We start from the raw sequence: 26,788 nt of genomic DNA, 5'->3' as shown, positions 1-26,788 counted from the left end.
ACTGTTGTCGAGATACAAAATGCAGTAAAAGCAAATGTGTTGTAAGCTTGTAGGCTGAGCAATAGGAGAATGTCTCTTCACTGCTAGTGAGGGAAATCTAGATTTCTGCATTTTCTTTCTTCACCTCATTCTATAAAAGCATCAACAGCAAAGCCAGATTCAAAATGTTTATGATGCAGAGGGTTTTGGAAGGAGCAGAATTCTGCCATTGCAGAGTATGAGGTCTCAGGGTAATCACTGCTCACCCATCTCATAGATGTGGAGAAGCTGAGATCTCTGGGCTGAAAGGTAGGGTTTCCACAGTGACCAGAGCAGGTATCTGAAGGTGGAATATGGGTGGATCCATGCGACTGACAATGGCCTATTCCATTTCTGAGCTGAGTGAGGGCAAGAGACACAGGTGGGCAGTAGTTACGCCGGAGAGATGAGGGACTACTCCAGTTTCTGCTGCAGTTTCTTCTGAAAACATACGGGTAAGATGGAGAGCACGGCCAGCACTCCAAGCATGGCCAGAGAATTCCAGGACACAGCCTCCCCGGCTGTGGTCAGCTTGTACAGGGTCGTTCCTGCATTGATTGCCACAAAGGATGGAGGAGCCACTCCTGCAAGTGGGAAGAGAAAAGTACAGACAGACACAGCATTAGTATATTGATGGCTTAGGGTCTAAACTTAGGTATCCTACATAACTAATGGAAATTACCCATTAACTGTTAGTATCTGGTTCTACCCTCACAAAAACATTAACTTCTCAGTGTTATTGGCATAAGGGGCAATCTTCAATAAAAGGGGACAAGACATCTGTTTAAAAAAAAAGGTAGAGGGACTGAGGAAATGTTTCAATGTGTGTAAGTTCTGCTAGGCTCCACTAGATGGAAACAAAGACTCATTGAAAACAGGGGGACAATTCATATATATTTGCATGAAACTCCTGTAAAAGAACCAAAGAATCCGTATAATAAAGACTTCTAGCTAATGTCATATCTGCTCCCCTTTGAAAATGATAACAAACAAGGCACACAACTCACTAACTATGGTGCAATTTTAAATATGAGGATATTTCATAAATCACACACGGTCTTAGCCATTACCAAAGAAAGTGCCCAGAAAGAAGACCCCCAATGGAACATTGATGACAGGGGAGGTGATGTTGATAAACCAGTTGGGGAGGAAGGGTGTGATCCTCAAAAAGATTATGTAATTAATCAGGTGTTCTCTGTGCTTGTCCACCTGTAATAAAAACAGTGCAATGGCAAAAGCATTGTAAGGAATTCATGAACCTAAGCAGAGGTAGGCCTCCTGAATGTCTGCCCAAAAAAGAACTCTCCAAGGGAGAGACTGCACTTCCAGAGAATCTGCACTGAATATTCCCTCTGGCCACTTGTAGAGGACTTAATGAGGCCACCCTTATCTTTAACAACATCTTCCAGGACAGCACTCTTTAAATTACCTGGGAGAACAGAGCAGGAAGTTACCTTGCATGCTCTACTCTGCTGGCTCTGAGTTTTTGAATCAGCTAGGGGTGCTGAATGTCAGACATCCCCTTTTTTGCTCAGATTCTAGTTAAACATACCAGAGCTAAGCCACCCAGAGTTTCCTAGTAACCATTAGCCTGTTTTCACTGGGGCATTAGGAGGTGCTCTGGTACTTTTCACAGTGAGCTGCTATCATAGCCCACACACTACTATGGTGCATGCACTGAAGAGGAAGAAAGACTGACCTGCTGGGACCACTTCTGGGCCTTCTCTGTCAGGTACCTGTGGACCACTGGCCGGCCCACCAGGTAGGACAACATGTAGCAGAAGGAGGCCCCCAAGCCAGAGCACTGCAAAAGCATAACATGAAATCAGAGGAGAGGACCAAGGTGAAACCATCACAGTTATACAGAGCTCACTTCCTGCAGTACCTCTTTGAGGGGTCATATGTTGACCTCGTGGTCCCACAAAGAGACAGAACGTCTCCCTTTTTACATTCCCATGCTAATGAATCATGATCTGGAGTCAAACTAATGCTCATCTGGCATGACACAGCAGCTGATTACTGGCTGAACACCACTGATGAAGTGCTTGCCACACAATGCCATCAGCTCACGCAGTGTTACATGGAATTGAAGTAATGGTCATTGCATAGATCTTGACCACAATTTTAAGGAAGCCCTCTTTGTGCTGAGAAACAAAGTATGGCCTTTTCCTAATTATGAACAGAGGCTTGAATGAAGCAGTCATATACTCACTAGGCAAACCAGGAAGAGGGCCAGGGGGAAGGGGTAGAGATAGCCGGACAGGATGCTGAGGAAGATGGAGCCGGGGATGGCAAATGTCTGAAGGCTGAGTCAGTACAGTTAAGGCCGACAACCTGACCGGGGGGGGTTACATACACAACTAGAGCTCAGTCAGGCTCAACAGGAAGAGGGTGAATGTCTGACCTTACAAATCCCAGCTTTAGCAGTCACTCTAAAGTCTGTAATAGGCTGTGTGTCCATTAGTCACACTAATAGCCCCAGTAGGAAAATGGCACAGTACACAATAGGACAATAAGGATGGGGTAAACAAGCAAAAATGCTAAGAGACAAAATACCAACCAAAAGCTATGTGACATTTCACAGACAAGTGTCAGTCCTGGTCTAGAACAACGGGGCAGAGATTTTCTGTTACGTAGCATGGAGATGTCTAGACCTTTCTTGTCACCTGGCTGTCAACTGGATCTCATCACCATGCTTCTTCTGACCGCCCATTTTAGTCTTTAGTCTAGTTTAGTTTCAGCCTTATTCACACATGTAAAACATGTGATTAGTTAAATCTGTGAATTAGGCCCAGATAAGGCTAGAGTTGGCACAATAGCAGACTGCATGTTGACAAGGAACCATTCCTCACACACACAGGACCACTATGTGTATCCATTGCTGTGACCCATTTGCATCATTACCTGTGTTTGAGAGAGAAGCAGTGGGTGGTTACACAGAGTACGAGCATTAACCGGAATTAAAATAATGACCCACCAGGAAATGCATTTATAGAGGGCTGTTGTGAGGTTGTTAACTTTTATTCAATATAGCCATGTGTGGGGCAAACAGAGCAAATTGAAAGAGATAGAAGTTATGTGTCAGATCTAGATAAGCATTAAAACTCTTATTGAGAAATGGATCTGACAAAGGACGATGAGCTCTAACTTGTTAGGTGCTACGTTCACATTACGCTATGCTATGTAAGACAGAGCTTCGAGCCAAAACATGCAGCTGCTGTGCCTGAGACTGCACTATGAACACCAGAGGGCGCACCTGCATTCCCAGGATATACCAAGAATAGCAACCTACTTTCAGAATTAAAAAAATAACAGGTTTTGTGAAAAGATCTGTTCTGGTTCACTTTTTAAACAATTAAAAAACAGTAAACATGGAGCAATTACCTATTACAAATTTAAACTTTCATGTACATCAGATCAACAAGAAACAAACATCAATGTGGCAAACAAACTTCAAAGTGGCATTACGACAGAAGTCACACAAGTTTTTGACTTGGCTTGAGTAACTCCCTACTCCTTCACATGGCCCACAGTCATAATGACCTGTCAATTATACAGCCACAGATTTAACATAGCAGACTGGTTCAGACTTACCAGGAACTTGGTCATCTACAGCCCATGACCCACTCACAGAAAACAACACAATGGTTTAATCACTGTCATTATTCCCCACCATCATTACTGGCCCTTTACAGTAAAGTTCAAAATAATGAGAAACCACATGATCAAAAAATGACACCACTAGTCCAGTACATTCACACAGTAGTGGGAAAATGCACCTGAAGTTCCTATCTTAGGCTATATGACCTGAAGCAGTCTGCCTCTATTTATCACTCCTTCCACTGGTCAATGCACAGCCTCACAAGCACAGAAACCAGACCTAGAAATGACACCAGATTCCTAGCTCCAAACAGTCTGATTACTCACCACAGCTGATTTTGAAAAACATTTAATCCAGACAAAAGTGATATGCAGTTTTTAAGCAGCACTGCAAATAATAAAAATAAGCCAGAGATTTTCTGTAAAAACTGAGTCAATACATAATATTTTACCCCATTTTAAATATATGAATCCTACATCTTAATAAAGATTCAAATGGTGTGGCATTTTTGGTTTTAAATAATTTTGATTTTGGAAAAAAGGAAATGGAAAAAAGTGATGGCAGCATTTGATCACAACTGAATGTCAGGTCAGAGTACAGAATCCACGCCCACATCAGAATAATCTTTATTCTGTTTAAAAGGTTTAGGGGGAAAATGAGTCCTTTCAAGATATGGCCTACAATTGACACCGCTGGGCAAAGAACCTGGATCTCTACATTTTGAAAGGGAGGTCCCTGGAAATACCTTCTGCTTGGCAGTCTGTTTCCTAGGTGTGAGGGGAGATTAGGCACCACTAAAAGGGACTGGGCAGTAGCTGATGAGAAGTTACTCCTGTAGGGCATGGAGACCCACTTCAGAACAATGGCCTCCCTCTGTCTTATCCAAACTGTCACTCTCTCCTGACTCCATGGAGTGACTCCTAAATGCCTTCAGGTGCACTCACACTCAAAGAGATGAATACAGACATGCACACATGTATGTTCCCAAGCACAGAAATATCCACATGAAGACACTCATGTACACATAAGTATACATGCACTACACATGTATACATACATACCACATACATTATCTAACATAAACTCACACTAACCTGCAGAGATATCAGTAAATCTAATCAGCACTGACAAATCAATCTACAATATCTGGATGAACAGGGATATTGTAAGAAATACACTCTGGGATGATACCATGCTCAGCAGATGTACGTGCTAAAGACAACAACCTAAAATGTAGTACATACATCAAACCACCCACAACAACAATTTAAATGTGCAAAGTTTTCAAAAGCATTAAACAAACAGCAAGAGCTGTGGGGTTTGGATACACACAGGTGTCACAATCAGGGCACCAGTATACAGGGCCAAATAATCACTTAGCAGCTGAAGTGATGCATTCAAAATGAAAATGCTTGCTCTGACCACACACACATACAGTATGTACATGCACACATGCACGTACATGCACCTACACACATCTACGTTGACAATTCTTCTGCCTCCCACAGACTGCACCAATGCCTCCTCCTCAGGTAAGAACAATAATAAATCCATGAATAGCTCAACACAACCATTTACAAGGCTTCAAAAGGATACAAAACATATGTGGCAAAGTACGCCACTAGCACCTGGGTGTAGTAGGTGTCTTTATATTTGGACAGGACTGTGCCCAAGGCCTTGGCATCATCCATGTCTTTGGGGATTATCATCTTGTCCTTCTCATCACTACAGTGGACAGAGAGGTAGAGCTGGTCATTGCTGTGAAGATTGCAGAAGAAAGTGTCTATCTTCACCAGCTGCACTAGCATTTAAGATGCTGTTGCTTCCTAATCACAGTGGTAGTGTTCAAATCTGACGTGAGGCAAGAAGTGCATGTGAGTCAAGGAATCAAGGGCACGTTACCATGTCATTGACAATTTAATCAATTCAACAAGTAACAAATGACATTTGTCAAATTACATTATGAAGCTATTACTGTACATGTGCTACATTGATCTGAGTCACCTTGACGTATGGCGAAGTATGATTAAAAACAAGCGTGATTAAAACAGGCAAGAGACTTACTCGCTTAGCTCTGGGAAATTCCTGTACACTAGATACATGACTGACGCAGCGCATGTGAAGATGGCGAGCAAGATGAGAAGGGATACGCGGGCTGAGCCCCCTCCAGAATACGCGGGTCCTCATTAGAAAGAGTGAGAAAGAGTTTAGAATGGAAGCAAAGCATCTTTACACAGGCTCCGTCAACTAAACCTGACAGTATTACAACCATAAAGTTATTCTGTAAGTAAACTAAATAAAAACAGCGTAATAACGACTGATATCTAAGTCCATTTAAGTGCAACACTTTGCATATCTTTGCATCACTTGTTGCTCAGACAAATGGGAATACCTCGTATGTTTTCTCTAAGGGATATAACAAGCAGAGTGAAGCCAATCTTATGTTGCAAATACACATCTCGCTCTAACACAGATTAATACTACGTGAAAATGTTAACCATGTGTTTAAAAATAACATGACTGTGACAACATTGAGAGACGTGCTCTATGTGACTATTTTGAAAGGATTTATGGACAATTATCGTGGGTTTAGCAGACAACTGAAAGAGTTTTACTTCTGTGAGTGAGTTTATTTTGCCACCAGTACCTTGTAAGGACAAAGTGCAATATTATTCAACAGCTGTCTAGCTACACCGCTTGCTGAAGAGTAACCAATGCTATCGTCACACTACCTACCTAGCTATGACCGCAGCCTCACATGACCCTGTCAGGTCCACCCAGAGCCGTTTTTTCTACGGTTCTGGGTCCACCGTCTAGGTTCACATGTAATCCGAAAGACAGCTGGCTAATTAGCTAGCTAGATCACGCATTGATCAAATTCGGTATTCTTGTGTCTCACAAAATAAGAAGCCAGCTACAATAATTGGTTTAAACAAAAGAACCAACAACACATAATTAGCTAACCTATTAACTATCGTAATGAAATTTAGCTAAAGATAGAAAGCCCGCTTGCTATTTATAACCAACTGGCTAGTCCAGTATTGTTAGCTACCTTTAATGTGAGCTCCATCTTTTGCCTCCGTTTCTTTTTTCGTTAACTCTGCTGAAATGTTGTCTACTTCCCGTCTTTCTCTTCGCCTCTTGGCCATTTTTATTTAAGTAACTTAGAAGCTAAGGGATACGGTTCTTTCCGTCCTCTTCAACGCTCCTGAATGAGACTTCCAGCTACCTATCAAACCGTATACTGAGGCTGTGCAGCTGTGTTCCGCCGGGTTCTTTAGCCGGTAACATATGTGACCTTTTACCTTTTACGTCAGCACCGTTGAACAATAAGAAAATACCACAGAGATTCTCAAGCGCTGGATGCTTCACCTCAATCCAAAAATAGTTACCTCTGACATTGTGGTCGTTGCTCGCTGTCACTCCAAACCGTGCAATATTCACAACGGTTTGAAAGATCATTGTATGTGATATTGTACACAATGGGTGTGGACACATAAATCTCTACAACAGTATACAGATATTTCAGTGAAGAATGGCACTCAATGGCCAACTCCACCGTAGAAAATGGCATGACATGTTGCAGGACACTGCAAGCTATAAAGGTAAGATATAAAGGCAATAATGTGTCAGTTATGCCTCTTTGGGGTTAAATTGTTTGAAACGCAAATTTCATCATGGTTGGTATTCTCATGGAGTTATCCATTTTAATGTATAGTTATGGAAGCTATTACTTTGATATTTAAGAGAATGTAAATCTGGTGTTATTTGTTTTCAAAGTCTTTAATAAATGCATATTGCCATTGGTTTCGTATGTAGTATCCATGTGTCCTTCCTTCACATGTAAGATGAATCAAGAAGCAAGAAGCACTAAGCATTTTACTCGTCGAAAAGCAGAAAGGTTCTGAATGATAAAAGTCTTTTTACACAAATTATATTTTTGAAAATAAAAGATCTGTGTGCATATAGTTGTGCCAAAAGTGTCCACAGTTGACAAATTGCCCATTTGTGTTAGTGAACTAGCTAAACAATCTGGGTGGTGTTTTGGAATGTAAAGAGGTTGTGATTATGTATTTGTAATACCAGCTAGGTTGTTTTGCTAAGCCATCTTATTAAATGCTATGTTTGTCTGTTTTTCAATGTGATTTTAAAGGGACAGTGAACAGTCAACACGAGGCCAAGAACAGAAAGTGGGCTGAATGGTGACAAGACATCTATTGAAGACTGACAAATAACAAAATAAAACAATAAAAAATCAACTATTTACAACAAAGAAAGAAAAATTGACATAGGGCATTTACATTTTATCCTTTTACTTTTGCATCAGCAGTGGTTGAGCAATCAGAAAATACCACAGGGACTGTGAAGTGCCTGATATTTAACTGAATTCTAAATGTGGTTGCTTCTGCCATTGTTGTATATCCACTGTCTAGAGCAGAGACAACTTTGAAACTAGTTGTTAACACATTTTCACTAAGGAGAAAAGTCTTGAGGCTCACTATACCCTATGTTTTCACATGTCAAGGGATGGTTTAAAGGTTAGAGTTAGGTTTTGTAGGGCTTTATTCAAAAGTGGTGGTTAAGTCATGCAAATTCAATACACATTACTTTAGTACACACATTACATTGTTGTCATTTAGCAGATGAATGTATCCAGAGTGATATCTGAGCGGCATTGCCCCAGCTGGGTACCTCTAAGATCTTCTTAAACATTATTGTATTTTAAATAACTCTTGAGATATGGTTAATCAAAAGCATTGTTTTTATATGCTTGCATAGCTTATATGCTATGCAGTTATATGCTTACCCAGGTGCATCCTTAAGATATATATTTTTCAGTCTGAGGTCCAGTCTCTTGAAGTTAAAATGCATTGGTATTTATTCTCAAATGCATTGGATACATTATCTCTCTCTCTCACACACACACACACACACACACACGCGCTAACCCTATACATATGTACAAAGTGTGCAATGTGCAATACAATGTGAATCATGTGCTAGTAATATATGTATGACAAATATTGTTATTACTCAGTAATACTACATGCATACAACTACCATTATAATTTTAATTACTACATCTCCTACAATGCTTTGTGTCAGAAACGGAAAATACCCCTAGAGAACTGGGATTGATATATCCGGGTACTCCATTCACTTCTTCCTTTCGCGCCGGTAGCAGAAGAACAGCGCGTCCATGTGCGCATCGACTAAGACTTCATAGTTCGTTGAAACTACTGAAACCTACCCGTAACAGAGTCTAGTGATGGATCCAAACTCCTTGATCGAAGCCCTGCGGGGAACTATGGACCCGAACTTGCGAGAAGCAGCGGAGAGACAGCTAAATGAGGTATGAGAGTAGAGCCTGTGATTCGGCCCTTACGGTAGAAATAGCATGGAGTCGTGTGTGTCGTGGGGTAACGTAGATCGCTAGACAGCTATATAGCTAGCGAGTCTTGAGAGAGGGTGTCTTGGACCTAACAAATGTCAGATTTCTTATTTAACAACCACGTCAATGTCCTGCATATAACAAAGTCAAATGTACTCATTTGTTCTTTAATTTTTACAGTTAAATTCGTGATGTAATGCCATGTCAATGCTCAAAGTAATTCTGTTCTTCAGTCCAGCTGGTTGCTTTAAATGTGGAGACATTATTATACGTAGCTAGGTAGCTACTGCCAGCTCCAATAACATTTTGATGTTAGCCAGCCAGCAAATTCGGCATGTGGGTTAGTTTATGTAGCAAGTGTTGGGTTGATCAGTGTTAGCTATAGCTGTCTAGTTGCATCCGTGTCGTCACGTTGATTTCACAGCTCCAGTTGGCCAACTACCTACGTTAAGCGAGCACACAAGTTTTAAATTTTAACTTGAAAAAAAGTTTGTGGCTAGGTAACTGTGGCACTCACGTGTCTGATGCCGGTTTCTGCTGGCTGACCGCACAGCAGTTTAAATACCAATGACAGAAGTTTGTGCTGTTTTCTCATGAAACCTTGGCTTCTGGAAATCACAGCTGCCTTCTTGCTAGCTGGCTAATTATGTGTGATTGAGGATGGGGAGGAGCGATCATACTAACAATCTATCTAGCTGCATCGTAACAAGAATCTGCTCAGATGTCTGATAAACCAGTAACATGATATGAAAATACAGCAGTAATCATGGAAATGTCTGGTGCGAGCATGCTATCGTCTCATGAAGATTTGAAGCTACCAAATTGGCAATTTAGCAAGCTAGCCTAGCCAACAAGGTAGCTGCACAAATTTTTATTTTGATATAAGGAGCGAGGATTATTACACTACAAGAAGCGCCAAGTACACTAACGTGGTAGATGTCAGACATTTGCAGTCATGCCAAATGTCATTGTGTGGGCTGTTTTTTCTTGGGACGTTAAGACTACCTTGTGGACGACCTCTTTATTCCCGATGGCCAGCCTTGATCTTAATGGCAAAGTTGATCAATCGAAATAAGCACTACGACGAAAAGACGCCTTAGGTTAGGATTATCCATGCATAATAACACAGAGGACAAAAGGCAACCCTGACATCGTTTATCTGTTACGTGAAAATGTGAAATTCATGCTGGTGGGGCGCTGGTAGTGCGGAGTGTCGGCATCAGAAAATCTGATTAAGACTTAACCGATACCCAAAGTGAGAGGTGGGTGGTGTGAGAGTAGTGTGGTGTATTGTAGAAAAGTGGTCATTTTTATTTAGTAATGAGTATAATGAAGGGGCAATATGTTTGAACCTTTGTACCGCGTGTGAAAATGTGATGCCGTCGGTGGTGAATGAGGGGTCACTAATTCAGGCACGTACACTTACAGTGTCATCTCACAAAAATAGATTTTCCACATGCAAAATCAAATTCTTCGAATTCAACATGGCAGCGAAAGACTGTTCGTGAATTACTTGTGTGCTCAAATAAAAGGTCCGTTTCCCAGTTTAGCTGCATGAATATTTTACAACCTAAGTGACAATGGAAATATGTCAAGGGAGGAGAGTGATGTGTGTGCATGAGTGAGTGTGCGTGTATGTGTGTGGGCTTCATGTCGTTTCTTTTCTCGCCCGTGATTAGTTGGCATTCCTTATATTAATAGAACAATTTTTTGTTTTTATTTGTCAGTATTTCCAAGTGAGACATAATTTGAGTTCAGAGTAAGGAAGCCAATACTCTCAGTAGGAAATGTGCAGTTACCTTGCTTTCCTTTTCTGGACTGGGATTGTGACTCATGTTGTGTGGTATCCGGGGAGAGGTAGAAGACTGAGTTGATGATTACCAAGACTGAGGGAAAGGTTTGTTTTGTTTCATGTCTTTCATTCATGTACCAACCAAGTTTAGGAAACCAGGCCTCATATAAGAAAAAATAGGCAGGGACAGCAATCCTTGAGGCGGACAATAGCTTTGCAGCAGTGTCCTATGAAAAATCCCTAAAATACTTACTGAGAGTTTGAAATGTCACAGCAGAGGGGCAGGCAATAATTTACATCCATGTTGACTGTTTCTTGCTGTTCTGATAGCCCAATATGTCAGTCAGATGAAATGGCCAATGAGGGAAGCTGGATCAGGAACATAGTCAATGGAGGAAGGAGTGATGTAGACAGAATGTGCTCAAGGCATGTTCCTGTGATGAGGCTAGCTGGGCCCCTTACAGGGCTCCACACTATGCTCCCTGCATTTCTCAGGGGCTGTGTGGACACATCAAGAGCTATACCTCTAGTGACCCCCCCCTCCCCCATCCGGCGCAGCATGCTGGAAGCAAGGGGGCTGATGTGGAAAACATGGATAGGCCATGATTTCCACTCAGCCACACAATTTATTTGAGGACTACTGAGACATGGACAGCATTCTTCAAACAAAAACCCCTTCACAGCAGTAGATACTGCTTAGAGTAACTGTGTAGGAGAGAGTGTGACAGACATCAGTGGCATGGTATCCACACAGTAAATGACTGGTGCAATGTGCTGAACCCTCCAACGGCAAACGGGGTGATATTCTGTGAGGAGGGAATTACGCTTCCTTTCAGCCAGCCAAAGCCTCATGTACACTCAAATGTAAACCTTGGTAAAGTATTGACGCCAGTACGAGGTTAATGTCCTCATCATCTTGCCACCTGTCTGCTTCCTGGGCTGGAGCAACTGTCGCTCAACTACAGAAATCTGAATTGTGCTGTGTGAGCTGAGGCCCTGAATCGTCACTCCCAGACTTGGCATTGCTGTTCCAGTCAGCGCGTCTGTCCAGTCTCGGCCCTGAAGGGTCACATGACACAGGAGGCAGCCCTTACTCATCAGCGATGAACAAGAGTGGGAGCTGAGTCCGGATTTTCACGGATGCAGAATTTAGCTGACGAGATCATGCATTCAAGCTTTGTGTGCAGTCTCAAAGTTGGGCGTGATAGACTAAAACGACTGGCCTAGTTGGCAAGTATGGAGGCTTAAGCATTTGTTGAATATCACCTCAGCAGAGTGCAATGAACAACTCCACATGGAAAACTTCAAGTAGTAGTAATTATACCCCCAGCTGTTGTTGGATATCTGAGAGATGCTGGCTGAAATGATCCTGTGATTGACTTGGAATCCTTCACACTTTCAAAGCTTTGTTTACAAACTAACCCACGAAATACATATTTCAAATGTTAGGATGTGTACCATTTCATAAATGACTATATGGGCACTAATATGACAGCTGGCATCTTTAATACATGACTGTGTCTTGTGCAACTTTTCACACTTCGCATATTGCATATTGCATATTGGTTGCTGTGTTCTTTAGGGGAATTTGAATCTTTTGGTAGACATACACACACAGGTCACAAGTAGAAATGTTATTCATTTCATTTCACATCAAAATTTCTTAATCTGTGTCACCTCTTTTTAGCCCGTGTGAGCATGTCAACCTTTGTTCGCTGTGACTGATATTCCTCCACAGTGTTTCCCATCACAGACTTGTGGTTTGTGTCATCTGATCTGGGATGTTTCCCATAGTGCCTCCCTCAGTTGTCATCTGGTCTGTCTTAATGTTAATTGAAAAACTGAGTTTATTTGACTTGTGGTCATAATGGGAAAAATGGCCTGTTGGAGATAATCTGGAGCTGTAGGGAAATGGTCCAATGAGTTTTTGCGTGCATGCCTATTGTGATTTTGCATGTAAGTTTTTACTTTGCTGTATTCTTCACCATCTTTTGCCCCTTGGATGCTCTTATCCCATATGACTCAACGTTTTTGGACAACAGTATTTGTGGTAGATCATGTCTGTAAAAATATATATATTTCAAGTTCAACTAAAAAAAAACTCATCACTTAGAGTCTTGCATTGAGATAGCTGGACACTGCTGCCTTGGATTTCATCTCTGCCCCAGAAGCACATTGTGAGTCTTACCTGATTATTTTCTCTGCTCTCACAATAGGGGCACACCCAGGTGAACTTTGTGTCCACGCTGCTACAAGTCACTATGTCCGAACAGCTGGACTTGCCCATCAGACAAGCAGGTGAGGTGCATCCCTCAGTGGAGGGCGGGGAATGAGACGGGATGGGTTGCTGTACCTGCTGCTCCCCCAGGGAGTGCCAGAAATGTGATGGCGTGATGTCATGAGGCTATTCTGGTGGTCCAGGCTGTGAAATGAATACTGTGCTGTTCATCTGCTTCACCCTGTGACCGCCAGTACCCCTCCAGGAGTATCACCTGTCACACTCTGACACAGGGCTGAGGGCTTCTGTCTCCAACACACACACAAACACACATACACTTCAGAGGACATTCACTTAATGGGACGTCATGCTTGTTTAATAAGCTCTCACCTATTCTGATTTTTTAACAGTGTGCTGTTAAAAAGGTTAAGTTTTGAGTGTAGCTGATGTAATGACTTGACTCCTTTAAGAAGTCTGTTTAGATTCCTCTACCTGTAGAACAACACGCACACGCTCCACATTCACTGAGCTGTTTTTGTTTTGGCAATAAATGCAGTGTTACGAAATCTGGAAAGGTTAAGCAGCTCAGATGAAGTTGAGATGTTTTTTGTTTTTATTCAAGGAAATGCATGCTGTATTTTATGAATAGCTCTGGGAAAGCACAGTTGTTAGGGGAATTTAAGGACAGATATTTCACAGCATGTGTTTCCTGTTAAGAGAACCGGTTGCTTGGTCTCTGTTGGTCCTTTAGCGTTTGTTCCATTGGGCACATTTTCGGCTTTTAATTGCCTACCAGGCATGGTTTGTATGAGCTCAGTGTGAAAAGAGACATTCTTCACTTTTGCACACAACAGGTAGACAGAGCCCTGCACTCTCATTCAAGATTTCTGGCATACCAAAAGCCTGAGACAGGCCCTTTAATAGGTTGGCAGCTTGTCTCATGTAATCCTGACAAAATTCTTCAAGGTACACAGCAAGTGCATAGGAACATGTTTAGTGGGCACATTGCAGTCAAAAATCTAAATGCCCCATAATTGAGCAATTGGCCTAAAATTAGACTTGGCTTCATGGCCCATTTTAATGCTTAGATGCCCTGGCTGCATGACAACAGACGTTGTCACCGTCTCAGATTACAGGTGTTTCATAAGGGATATTGTTGAGTACCAGCACCGCATAATTGCCCAAAACAAAGGGCTGCACCATGTCAGTGTGGGACACAGAAACGCTGAAATGCCAGCTGGTGTCAGGTTGTTAAGTGATATCACTTTACTGATGTCCAGTATTCCCATCACCTCTTGCTACAGACTTTGTCAGAATGTCCCAACAGTGTAGGAACTTGAATGGCATATCTACGTTGTTTCAGTTTAGAGTCGTGAGAGTGTGTCAAATTTGTACCTGACTCTCAGAGCTCTCCATGGGGCCTAAGCTGACACTGAAAGCCCTTACCTCATTACCTCTGCTTGTGGGCTGTGGGCCTTCCTGTAAGCCTTGCAACTGATTCCAGTCTAGTGAGACTGACCTGGTGAATTGTGATCATGGTGATAGGAAGGTGGCAGGCCCCACTATGGCAAGGGGGCGGGGCCATGAGATGCATCAGCATTTCTACTCTGAGAGTGACAGGGTTCAGCTCTTAGGTGGTCCCCCCCCCCCCCCCCCCCACACACACACACACACACACATGCACATACATATACAGGCCCAAGCTCTGTGTTCAGGGCACTGACTCTCCAGTGTTCTGTGAATGAGGCTTGGTGACAGCAAGAACCCACTGGGGGAGGCACTCAGTTCAGCACAGGAAAGAGGGTGATATTGGGGATCCTTTCAGTAGCGCCCTGGGAACACATTGTTGACTTTGGCGTACATCCGTCAAACTTCCCACAATGAGTTTATTTTCCTCAATAGCTTTTCATTTTAATGCAAAGCTCCAGGGCCACTTCCTGGTTCAATGAAGGTATTGCAAAGAGGGACATAAGTTATGGCTCAGTTATGGCTCAGTTCTGGGGTTTGTTTTCTGTGTCGGTACACCGCTGAAAGGGATGTGATGCGATGTCCACAAGCAAGAAGCACTGCGTTACAGCCTTGCAAACGAGATACCATTTTCCAGATGAGGAATGGTGCTGTGGGATTTCTCAGTGGACGGCAAAGTTAAGTGTTTCTGCACACACGACGACATGCTGCGTGGGAGTCTGTGCACATCAGCAGCAGGCGTGGATGTTGTGGGCACGAAGTGTGTGCCCGTGGATACAGCGTGGGCAATTATGGGATGCAGGGCCCTGCCAGGAGGGCTTCCTGCCGCGTCAGCACCAGGATGCGGGATTATTTCTGTCGCATGGCACAGACACGTCTGTGTCAGCAGTCTGAAGTCCGCTGCCGGGGCCCACTGACCCATAAGCCCCCATTGTGGCACCAGAGCACAATTCACACCCTTGTGCCATATTCACACCAGCTCAGCTACGCCGCAGGAGACTATGCTGCATCTCCTTTCTTTTCCTTTCACAGCAGTGCACTGAGATTCAGACTCTTTTTTCAGGGCGAGCAGGATGAATTTTTAAGCAGGACTGAGTAACACTAATCGTGTATTACTAATTTAAGTGCAACTGCATTTAATGTCTTGCAGTGCCTTCTCTGGGGCACACTTTGCAAAGCGCTCTCTGGTGATGCCATTGTGCGTGCCACCACACTAAACAGAATTTGACTAACTAATGAACACACAGCAGTGGCTTTCCCGATGGAGTTCAGTAGAGCTGTACTTTCCAGAGACAGTCCAGGTGGCCAAGACCCAGAGGCTGAGTCACAGAGCTTCTACTACAGGTCATCCACTTTGTGCATCTCTTGCTCCACAGCCACGCACAGTTTCTGTGCCTCTCTTCAATCACACTGATCCTCACTGAGTCTCTCTGCCTCAGTTTAATCTTACTGAACCTACCTACCATTTGCTCTTGTACCATTTCCTCATGCGTCCCACTGTAACCCCACCTACCCAGGTGTAATCTACCTAAAGAACATGGTGACCCAGTACTGGAGTGAGGGGGATGTCACAGCTGGCGAGGCTCACATCAACAACATCCCAGAGGAGGACCGGCGGTTCATCCGAGACAACATCGTGGAGGCCATCATACATTCACCAGAGCGCATCAGGTAACCGGCCAGTATGAGCCCATGTCCTGCTCCTTCTGAGCCGCACTTTCACGGCCAGCTCTCATTTCTCAATGCCCCTATTGCCACGCAGGGTGCAGCTGACCACATGCATCCATCACATGATCAAGCACGACTATCCTGCAAAGTGGACCGCTATTGTGGACAAGATTGGCTTCTACCTGCAGTCCGACAACAGTGCCTGCTGGCTGGGCATCCTGCTCTGCCTCTACCAGCTGGTCAAGAACTATGAGTAAGAGGCCCTCCCTCTATCGGAAACACCTTCAGAGGGTTGTGATGTTAGAGTCAATGGAGCCGCAGCTCTGACACGGGCGTGTGGTTTGCAGGTACAAGAAACCGGAGGAGCGCAGCCCCTTGGTGGCGGCTATGCAGATCTTCATGCCCATGCTGAAGGACCGCTTCATTCAACTACTCCCTGACCATTCCAGCGACTCTGTACTGGTCCAGAAGCAGATCTTCAAAATCCTCTACGCACTCTTCCAGGTACCACCCCCTTCCCGCGAACGCCATGAACAGCGTGACGTGGAATTGTCAGCAGGACGCCAACCATAGCTGCTCAGTCCTTGATGGCAGTAAAGTGAGGAATGCTTTTTTCACTGCTGATTTTGTGTCCCCCACTCCCACACTGCACAGCCCTGTACAACCAGCAGCAAAGGAGAGAGAAGAGAGTGGTCTCTGTCACATCCTGTCCCTCCGCTACATGGTTTCACTGTTTTTGGTACTGGCTGTCTGATGTCACTGCTGTGCTGTGCAGGTTTTGTGACGACATAACGGTCCCCTTTTTTCTCCCACCAGTACAATCTGCCGCTAGAGCTGATTAATCGGCAGAACCTGACAGAGTGGATGGAGATCCTAAAGACGGTGGTGGACAGGGATGTGCCCCAGGTGGGTGGAGAGAAGTGTGTGGAGACTCACAACCAGGACATGCTGTCATGTGAATAGTGCTCCTATCCTGAGTGCATCCTGAGACCCCAATCCTGGATTGCATCAACCATCATACCTGCAGACTCACTGATATGTATCAGAGCTGATAGCATCACCCCTTCTCAACAGGAGACGCTTCAGGTAGATGAGGATGACCGGCCTGAACTGCCCTGGTGGAAGTGTAAGAAATGGGCTCTTCACATTCTGGCGCGGCTCTTTGAAAGGCAAGCCTCCACCTGCTCTCGCTACACCCGTGCACTCCTGTGAACAGTGTCCATCTTCCCTGGAACCATTATAAGAGAGGGCCACCAACTTTCTATTGGGGGCGCTTGTAAAAGTTCTCTATGTAACTGTCCCTCCACTCCTCCAGGTACGGCAGCCCAGGCAACACCACCAAAGAGTACAACGAATTTGCTGAGCTCTTCCTCAAGGGCTATGCTGTTTCTGCCCAACAGGTGAGGAAGCCAGCTGCTGTTGGTACTTTGCCCATTTAAAAAGACTGCCTGAAGCTGAACCACGGTCTCTCTTTGTGCAGGTGCTGCTAAAGGTGTTGTATCAGTACAAAGAGAAGCAATATGTAGCTCCCAGAGTCCTGCAGCAGACTCTGAACTACATAAACCAGGGAATTAGCCATGCCATCACCTGGAAGAACCTCAAGCTGCACATCCAGGTAATTTAAACTTGTTTAGCCACACCTTCTCACATGGTCTCATTTTTCATCTCCCTGTTAAAGCTGGAGCCCCTTGTTTCCTATTAGTCTGAGCAAGTATAATAGCCACTGTAACAGTCACGAATCCTGTGGTTTTCGTTTTTCCTTTTCCGCATGCAAATGGATTAGCATTGGGTAATTGCGCTAACTGCCACATCCGTGAGAGCTAATCTCATTTCAGGCAGTGGTGCAACCCCTCTGACCTTAGCGGCTACCTCTACAGTAATGGGACTAACTGTGGTGCTGTAAACCATGCTCCATGGGAAATGGTTGGTCATCCCTGATTGTGGGTAACATGCATATGACTTTAAGGCAGGGAGATATTGATGTCAAAAGCCATAAGGTTACTTTTGTCTCCCTTGACTTTGTTGTTTTGTGGCTGTAGGAGACTGGAGTGCCTGGTGACTGTGCGTGTATATACGGTCTCTGTCTGTCTTGCAGTCTGAACAGTGGTGCTCACCCCACACTTACAGCGACATATACACTGGAAATCATAGTACTGGTCTACTGACATCTCCCTGACAGCGTATTGTTGGCCAGCCTCCAATCTCACCAGCAGCTCCAGTAGCCAGTTGCATAAACCTGGTGGTCTGGCGTTATGAGTGGGTCCTAATTTTTTGCCTCTACCTCTGATCTCAGGGTATCATTCAGGATGTGGTCTTCCCCCTCATGTGCTACACAGATAGCGACGAGGAGCTGTGGCAGGAAGACCCATACGAATATATCCGCATGAAGTTTGGTGAGGAATCCCAGAGGAATACTATGTTACTATGTAACTGAATTACTGCATCTTAATCTCAGATCTTTGGCCAAGACATTCCTTTTGATTTGTGTGATTGTTTGTCTTAGTCTGTGTGAGAACGCTGTTTTGGGTCATCAGAGCAAGAACTTAGACTTCTGTTATATCTGAAAGGACTGCTGTTCAGTGTAATGTTGGGGGCAGTTTCAGCAGCTTGGATCAGTCTTTGAGGAGACTAATGGGAGGCCTCTTCGAGCTTGGCCTTCCTGGGGTCTCACTGTCTGTCTCTCCCTCTACATAGATGTGTTTGAGGACTTCATCTCCCCCACCACTGCTGCTCAGACCCTGCTCTTCACATCCTGCAACAAAAGGAAAGAGGTGAGCATCAGCCAGGACCTCTCTGGCATCATCTCCCTGGTTGCCATGACAATGAGGAGACTTTGAGTTTACTTTATGCCCTCCCAGCCCTTACTAATTCCTTTGCCCCTCTCTGGCTCTCATTAGCACCTTGCCGCTTGGAAGGCACCAGTAAAAAAGCAGCTTATACTGTTCTTGGGAAGTTTACCAGATGTGCTATTCAATAGATTTGTGTGGCCTAAATATAACATTTTAGTTCAAGACATTTTTACAGATACACTTACTTGATGGAAAGCTGAATGTTAACATCCCAGTTTTTGACAGGTATATATTAGTGGTGGTCCAGTTCCACGTTCAGTGTCCTTGGCTGTTGGAGACTGGAGTGCGTGGTGACTGTCTGCGTTTAGTGCCTCTGTCTGTCTGTGTCTTGCAGTCTGAACAGTGGTGCTCACCCCACACCTACAGCCACAGATACACTGGAGATCATAGTACTGGTCTAGTGATGTCTTCTGAACAGCCTACCACTGGCCAGCCTCCAAACTCTCCCACAATCCTCTGGTTCCAAGTAAAGCAGAAGTTGAGGCTGTCAGGGAATGTTGAGTAGCAGCCAGCCATGTTATGGCAAGCACTCATTGAGCTGAATTCAGTGCTAATTCAGTGTTTTTCTGTGTGTGTTTGTGTATGTGTCAGGTATTGCAGAAGACCATGGGCTTCTGCTATCAGATCCTCACAGACCCCACTGCTGACCCCCGTAAGAAGGACGGTGCACTCCACATGATCGGGTCATTGGCAGAAATCTTACTCAAGGTGGAGTTCAGTTGTTTAACTGTTTCATGACCATCTCAGAGTGGTGCACGTGGGAGTCCAGAGCTGGTGTAATTGTATTCCATATCATCTTACTGTGGACCTTGCTGTCAGTTCTGTTGAAAAGTGTCACTCAGACTGACATACAGTACTTCTGCATAAACAGAAAAATTGTAGATCCTCTAATGCAGTGGCCAAAATTGACTGAGCGCAGTGCTGTCTTATGTCTGTGTTTAAACATTGACACAGGCTACGTGGAATTCATTAACACTCATCACCTCAGTGAATTTGATGGTACCGAATGTTACCATAGCTTCTCACAGTCACATATGAGAGAAGGTGAGTTTAGTAATAACCCTAAAAATGAAGTGAAAAGGTAATTGTGTGGACAAAAGGATACTGAGGATCCTACCACAAACAGAGGAAATCAACTTTGCATTCGGTAACCTATTTGGACATTTGCCAAGTAATATGAGCTCATTCTCTGTAACAGCTGTTCTCTTAAGCTGTTAGTTTCTCAGTCTTAAAATGAAAATACAGAGGCATACCAAGACAACAGCCTTGTTTATCCCAGCAAACACTGAAAATCACACTGTGAAAAGGTTACCATGCTAATTTGAATGAATACGTTGCTCTAAATATCGCTTCTTTCCTTCCCCAACAGAAAAAGATTTACAAAGACCAGATGGAGTTTATGTTGCAGAACCATGTCTTCCCGCTCTTCCGCAGTGAGCTGGGCTACATGAGAGCGAGGGTAAGCGTTACTGCTTGATTAGCTGCGGCATTCTGCATGCGAGTGCAGTTCAAACTCAGTATCCTTCTCCCCTCTATCCTCGGCTCCAGGCCTGCTGGGTCCTGCACTACTTCTGCGAGGTCAAGTTCAAGAGCGACCAGAACCTGCAGACGGCACTGGAGCTGACCCGGCTCTGCCTGATCAACGACAACGAGATGCCCGTCAAGGTGGAGGCCGCCATTGCCCTGCAGGTGCTCATCAGCAACCAGGAGAAAGGTAGGACTCCATTCCCCACTCAGAGCCTCATAAATAAAATAACAGGAAGGGAATGGTTTCTCTGGTGCAGCTTACTTACATGCATCTGAGCCAGTGGATCTGTGTATAGATAATTCAGACATCTTAACAAGGTTTCCTAGTGTGCGTCTTGTAGAAATCTGATTGGCTAAAGAGTAAAGAAGCAGATCTAAACGGGTAGGACGTTGAACAGCTGCGTCACTGGTAGTTGACCTGACTACACATTAAAAGAGGAATGGTTAATACATTAGCATCACTGTATATTTTTGGAGTGTCTGGCGTGCTCCCTTCACGCCAGACACTCCATGCTGTCTAATGGAAAGATCACTGAAACCTTGCCATGACATCTTGCGCTAGGTGGCTGCAGTGGAATGACTGGCTTGTCAGTATAAATACTGAGCTGGCGTTTTGTTTATAGCTGGTGAAATGGTCTTGTGCTTGGGTTTTGTATACCCATTTTACTCTGACATCAGGGCTGAGTTGAAGCCTAATGAATGAGTCTTTCCTCTGTGCTCTCCCAGCCAAGGAGTACATTACACCATTCATCCGCCCGGTGATGCAGGCGCTCCTCCACATCGTGCGGGAGACAGAGAATGATGACCTCACCAATGTCATCCAGAAGATGATCTGCGAGTATAGCGAGGAGGTCACGCCCATTGCTGTGGAGATGACCCAGCACTTAGTAAGTTTACCAGTCACCCTGTTCTGTAGTAAAGCTGAAGTATAGTAATTCCCTGGATTCATGAGCAAATTCAGTCTATTTTAATTCATGTCAAATAAATGCCATTTGTATATTAGAAATGGTTACATAATAACAGGTACATTAATTCACTTTTGGATGTTTGACTTTAATGGTGAATTCTGGGTTATTCTGACAGGCACCTGAATAATCAGTTATTTTCTCACAGTTCCCTCTAGTAAATTTGTGTTAACGATCAGACTAACTGTTGGGATTATCAACTGTGCTGACCTCCATGGGGTGCTCTTATGAATGCTCTCTCCCATGTCCTGCAGGCTATGACCTTTAACCAGGTGATCCAGACAGGCCCCGATGAGGAGGGGAGCGATGACAAGGCAGTGACGGCCATGGGCATCCTCAATACCATCGACACCTTGCTCAGTGTTGTGGAGGACCACAAAGAGGTCAGCATGGCAGCACTCTCTCGATGCTTTCTGTTCAATCACCACCCTTTCCCACGTGCGTCACACTGTGCCTGTACTGTACCAGCTGCCTACAAGGCCCACTGAGAGCACACTCAGCTCTCATTTCAGAGTTCCTCACAGGCTGAACTAGGCTCCAGAAATAGCCCTGGAGCTTTGCCCAAATTGTCAGGAGAAGCACAGGATCTCCAGTCTCTGGGCCATCCTACCTGTTTAGAGTACACTTCTGAACCAAACTCAGTTTCAGCCTTTCATACCTCATTAATCTTATGGTTTTAAAAGTTCAGTGCTGCTACCACTTTCTAATTCTCTCCTGTGCTAAGACCTTCAATTTTGTGGGGCATGTGTAATGGCTTTTTAAATCTGCTGACTCATTTTTTTCAAGTACTTGATACAGTCATTTTTTTTTCATGCTAGATATTTAAAGTTATGTAATCTGCTTTACTGTCACCTGAATACCTTCACAGTCTGAATGTTTGTGTTTGTAATGTTGTGGATCTGCATGCTTTATAGTGCATGACTAATGGTTAAGGCCTCCAAAGTAATGATAGACAGAATGAAGTGCCATCCTCTCATAAAGCAGCTGGTTTGTGTATAAATGGTCTGTTTCAGATCACCCAGCAGCTGGAGGGCATTTGTCTCCAGGTGATAGGAACCGTTCTGCAGCAGCACGTATTGGGTGAGTATTGAGCGCTGAGTCCCACCACATTCCTGCCAGCTTACTGTCCAAAAGGCATGACAGGCCCACTCAGTTTTCTTATGAGATTGCTTCATGTGTCTAAACCCTATTCCTTTTATGTTTGGCAATTTCCCAGAGTTCTATGAGGAGATCCTGTCTCTGGCCCACAGTCTCACGTGTCAGCAGGTGTCCCCACAGATGTGGCAGCTCCTCCCACTGGTCTTTGAGGTCTTCCAGCAGGACGGCTTTGATTACTTCACGGGTGCGTTGTCCCATGTCCCCAGCCCACCTTTTCTCACCCTGCACCTGAGTCTTTAGTTCCGAGAGTAGTAATTGTTACATTACCAGACAGGTGAGGGTGTCCTGTGTGCAAAGAAGGGATCCATTGTGAGTAGATTTTCATTAGACAGATTACATTAGATTTTTGCCAGCTCATTTTCCTTTCCCAGTGACTCAGCCCAGGACATGTCAGCTGCCACACATGCATCCTGTATGAATGAATGAATGGTGCTTTGTCCCACAGACATGATGCCTCTTCTGCACAACTACGTTACAGTCGACACGGATACGCTCTTGTCTGACACTAAATACCTTGAAATGATCTACAGCATGTGTAAGAAGGTAATTACTCCCTTGCAGCTGCCTGTATGATTACATAAAGCTGTCAATATATATTACAGGCAACACTGAAGGTGCCTTTCTGGAATGTGTTTAAATCATTATTCCCGGCTGCAGGTCTTGACAGGGGATCCAGGGGAGGACCCAGAGTGCCACGCAGCTAAGTTATTGGAAGTTATCATCCTGCAGTGCAGAGGGCGGGGCATAGATCAGGTAATAGGCTTTTTTCCAAAGTAATTTCATCTTTAAAGTCACTTTCTCATACAAAAAGCTAACAGTGAAAATGTTAGCATTGTGCATTCAGCCCATTCTCAAATATGAGAAATACCACAAATGCTGGTATGAAAAGATGCAAAATTTATGCAATCTGGACATAAAATGGTGCACATAATGTATAATTAAAATTGAAGAAGCTTGTATGGAATAAAAGAAAGCAATTATCAAAATTTATGCAAGTTGTTATTGTATATTGATGTATTTTCAAGGCATAACCAAGTATGTGAAACACTGCCCCCTACAGGTCGTGCCCTTGTTTGTGGCAGTGGCTCTGGAGCGGCTGACGCGGGAGGTGAAGACCAGCGAGCTGAGGACCATGTGCCTGCAGGTGGCCATCGCCGCCCTGTACTACAGCCCACCGCTGCTGCTCAACACGCTGGAGAATCTGCGCTTTCCCAACAACACAGAGCCCATCACCAACCACTTCATCACGCAGTGGCTCAAGGACATTGACTGCTTCCTTGGGTATTCCCACTCACTTTCCATTTGGGGTTTTACACTATAATTGTGGTCTAAGGTTCCAGTGTGTAGTTTGATTGTAACTGACTGACAGCAGACTTCAGTAGTTGCTCTGGGTCTCCTCTTGTCATCAGCCAGTATGTGCAATGCAAGGGGATGGTGACAGCTTATTTAAAAACTGTGTTTAAGCTCTACTGTGGAGGAGTTTACAACAAGGGAGAAACTGTTCTAGCATCTAACTTGTGGAATGAAAAGTGGGAGCGCTGCTTTGCTTGTATGTAGTGGTTTTTGCTGTGCTGATTTGTCTCTGTTCTACAGGCTTCATGATAGGAAGATGTGTGTGCTTGGCCTGTGTGCCCTCATTGACCTGGAACAGAGGCCACAGGCCATAAACCAGGTAGCTGGCCAGCTTCTACCTGCAGCAGTCCTGCTCTTCAATGGGCTGAAGAGGGCATATGCCTGCCGGGCAGAGCATGAGAATGATGAAGACCAAGATGATGAGGAAGAAGAGGATGATGTGGAGAATGGTAAGTGAATGTGGTGTGATCTCTGGCTTTTGTGGACCAAATCTCAAATGGCAGACGTGTCGTTATTGACTGTACACCTGGTGACACCCCCTTTCAGTACATTGGTTATTGGCTGGTAGGGCCCCCATTTAACAAAAGAATGACAGTTTGCCAGTTATTTTTCTAACAAGTCATAGGATGAAGTGAACATGTGGTGTCAAATCATGGTGTTCAGTGTAAATGGAAACAGCTGGGGAGCAAGGCCAAAGAACAATTTTTTTGCTCTATGGTTAGATGGCAGGCTAGCAGGATAGCTTTGTATGATGTGATTGACGATATAGATAACTAGGTAGCTTGGAAGATATTTGTACAGAACTACCATTAATAAATTATTTAGCTTGTTAACTACATGCGCCAATGTTCACAAAGGTTTCTGGGGTTTACCAAGTAGTTATGAAATCCTGTTTGTTTTTTTTTGTTTTTTTTTTTTTGTTTTTTGCTATGCTCTGTCTTTCTCCTACATATAGCCTAAGGCAAACATCTTGTTTTTAGCTATTGCAAATGGGGATAGGAAAGAGTACATGGACAGCATCATGGTGGTTGTTGATGTCCTGCTATACATGTCCACAGCTGAGTTGGGGAGCGATGAGGACGACATAGACGAGGAGGGCCAGGAGTACCTGGAGATGTTGGCGAAGCAGGCAGGTGAGGACGGGGATGATGAGGACTGGGAAGAGGATGACGCAGAAGAGACGGCCTTGGAGGGTTACACCACCGCTGTAGACGATGAGGACAACTTTATCGATGAGTACCAGATCTTCAAGGCCATTCTGCAAAGTAAGAGAATGTGCTGGACTGGCTGCAAGATGCACGTATTTGCTGTTGTGCTAAATCTGACTCTTCATATACTTTTGTGGGGGCTACATTTTCTGTTTTAATTTGCAGACAGGCCAAACTCCTTTACACTCCATATTGATTAAACAATGACTGAGGAAGTAGTTGTGTGTATAACAAACACATTCTTAAAATATGGGTAGCTGTTATCACATTTACAAAAAGGCATCATCCTTACACTGTTTATTTCTCTTGTGTGGACACTGGAAGGCTGAAAGTGGGTGATTATATTTACTTACCCTGATAGTATCCTGGAAATATAGAATGTCATCATTTTGGTGTCCCAAGTAGTCACAGTTTTTACGCGTGTTAATATGCATTTGATTTCTCTATCTAAAGACTAACAGGAGGTCCAAGGTGGACTGGTGGGCTGGTAGTTGAATACCCCTGCAGCAGAACCATTGAGTTTTTCACTCATTTTAATGAGCCAGCTTACACAACTTCTAAACTATACAGGACCCAATAGAGACATAAACTTTGTCTGCTTCAGATGTCCAGACACGAGACCCAGCATGGTACCAGGCGCTCACGCAAAGTTTAGATGAGGAACAAGGAAAGCAGCTTCAGGACATTGGCACACTAGCAGACCAGAGACGGGCTGCACACGGTATGTCTGCAATTGAAATTTGACGTTCAGTGACAAAGAGAAGTTGCTGGTTACTAAGAGCAATTCTAAATGGGCATCTTTTCTTTCCAGAGTCAAAGATGATCGAGAAGCATGGTGGATACAAGTTCACAGCTCCAGTGGTGCCAACCAACTTCAATTTTGGAGGCAGTGCTCCAGGACTGAATTGAAGAATCGTCTCTTTGCGTTTCTTACTCTGTGACTGATTGTAGTGAAGTGAAAAAGCTTGTGTTGTTCCCTGAAGTAGTGGTTCCAGTCCTGGTTCGTCTCACTCACTCTTCAACCTGACTGTATCAAACTGGACATAGCACCAGAAGATGTGGGAAAGCAACCAATTGCAACCAGTGACTGGGGAAAAAACAAGGACTTTAACATGAAGCAGGCGGGGAGGAAGCTCAGAACAGCATCGTCTTATGGAGTCCAAATTCTGGAGAATACACCATGATGGCAGTGCTTTTCTTTCCCTTAACAAATTGGGGACAAAATAAATGAATTACAAATTGACAATGGCACTACATGTTTCATCAGTCTCATGGAATTGGCTTAAATGCCACGTTAAATTTATACCTGTGGCTGTGCTGTTTGTCTACATTTTTGCATTAACAAATTTTCATGTTTGTTATGCATAAGCCAAGGTCCTCCAGTAGCCTGGCAGAACAACCTTAGGCATTTCAAAGGTATAAGGAAATGTATTCATGTGTAGCATATTGGATACTTGTCATAGCACTACATGATGCCTAATATTTGTAAATTAATGACTAGCACTTTCTTATCATTCAGGTCACCTAGCCTTCTGTATCAGACTGCATTTTTATTATTATTATTATTATTAT

General features: G+C 44.0%; 2 protein-coding genes and 1 non-coding gene across 3 annotated transcripts; 2 read left to right on the top strand and 1 right to left on the bottom strand.

Moving 5' to 3' along the window:
* Positions 1 to 308: 308 nt before the first annotated feature.
* On the bottom strand, positions 309 to 6,892 carry LOC118781964 (transmembrane protein 41B-like). The gene is made up of 7 exons (XM_036535137.1): positions 6,672 to 6,892; positions 5,684 to 5,801; positions 5,216 to 5,344; positions 2,231 to 2,324; positions 1,718 to 1,822; positions 1,089 to 1,227; positions 309 to 602 (listed from the first exon to the last, which is right to left on the bottom strand). Exons 1-7 carry the CDS (start codon positions 6,766 to 6,768, stop codon positions 433 to 435), a joined length of 852 nt encoding a protein of 283 aa, XP_036391030.1. The 5' UTR covers positions 6,769 to 6,892; the 3' UTR covers positions 309 to 432.
* Positions 6,893 to 8,798: 1,906 nt separating this feature from the next.
* Positions 8,799 to 26,756, top strand: LOC118782138 (importin-7-like). Its single transcript, XM_036535403.1, has 25 exons — positions 8,799 to 8,972; positions 13,020 to 13,101; positions 16,006 to 16,159; positions 16,251 to 16,409; positions 16,504 to 16,660; positions 16,973 to 17,062; positions 17,231 to 17,325; positions 17,472 to 17,556; positions 17,637 to 17,771; positions 18,450 to 18,549; positions 18,851 to 18,927; positions 19,597 to 19,713; positions 20,375 to 20,464; positions 20,554 to 20,719; positions 21,259 to 21,419; positions 21,752 to 21,880; positions 22,511 to 22,577; positions 22,714 to 22,839; positions 23,101 to 23,198; positions 23,313 to 23,408; positions 23,716 to 23,936; positions 24,249 to 24,457; positions 25,067 to 25,273; positions 25,821 to 25,937; positions 26,028 to 26,756. Exons 1-25 carry the CDS (start codon positions 8,889 to 8,891, stop codon positions 26,123 to 26,125), a joined length of 3,120 nt encoding a protein of 1,039 aa, XP_036391296.1. The 5' UTR covers positions 8,799 to 8,888; the 3' UTR covers positions 26,126 to 26,756.
* On the top strand, positions 19,279 to 19,459 carry LOC118782510. Its single transcript, XR_005005152.1, has one exon. It is a non-coding gene; the product is annotated as a small nucleolar RNA SNORA23 (small nucleolar RNA).
* Positions 26,757 to 26,788: the final 32 nt, after the last annotated feature.

This window comes from Megalops cyprinoides, chromosome 8, assembly GCF_013368585.1.
Source record: "Megalops cyprinoides isolate fMegCyp1 chromosome 8, fMegCyp1.pri, whole genome shotgun sequence".
In the NCBI taxonomy this organism is placed as follows: Eukaryota; Metazoa; Chordata; class Actinopteri; order Elopiformes; family Megalopidae; genus Megalops; species Megalops cyprinoides.
The sequence above is the reverse complement of the archived record's forward strand: the minus strand, read 5'-3'. Positions and strand labels throughout refer to the sequence as shown.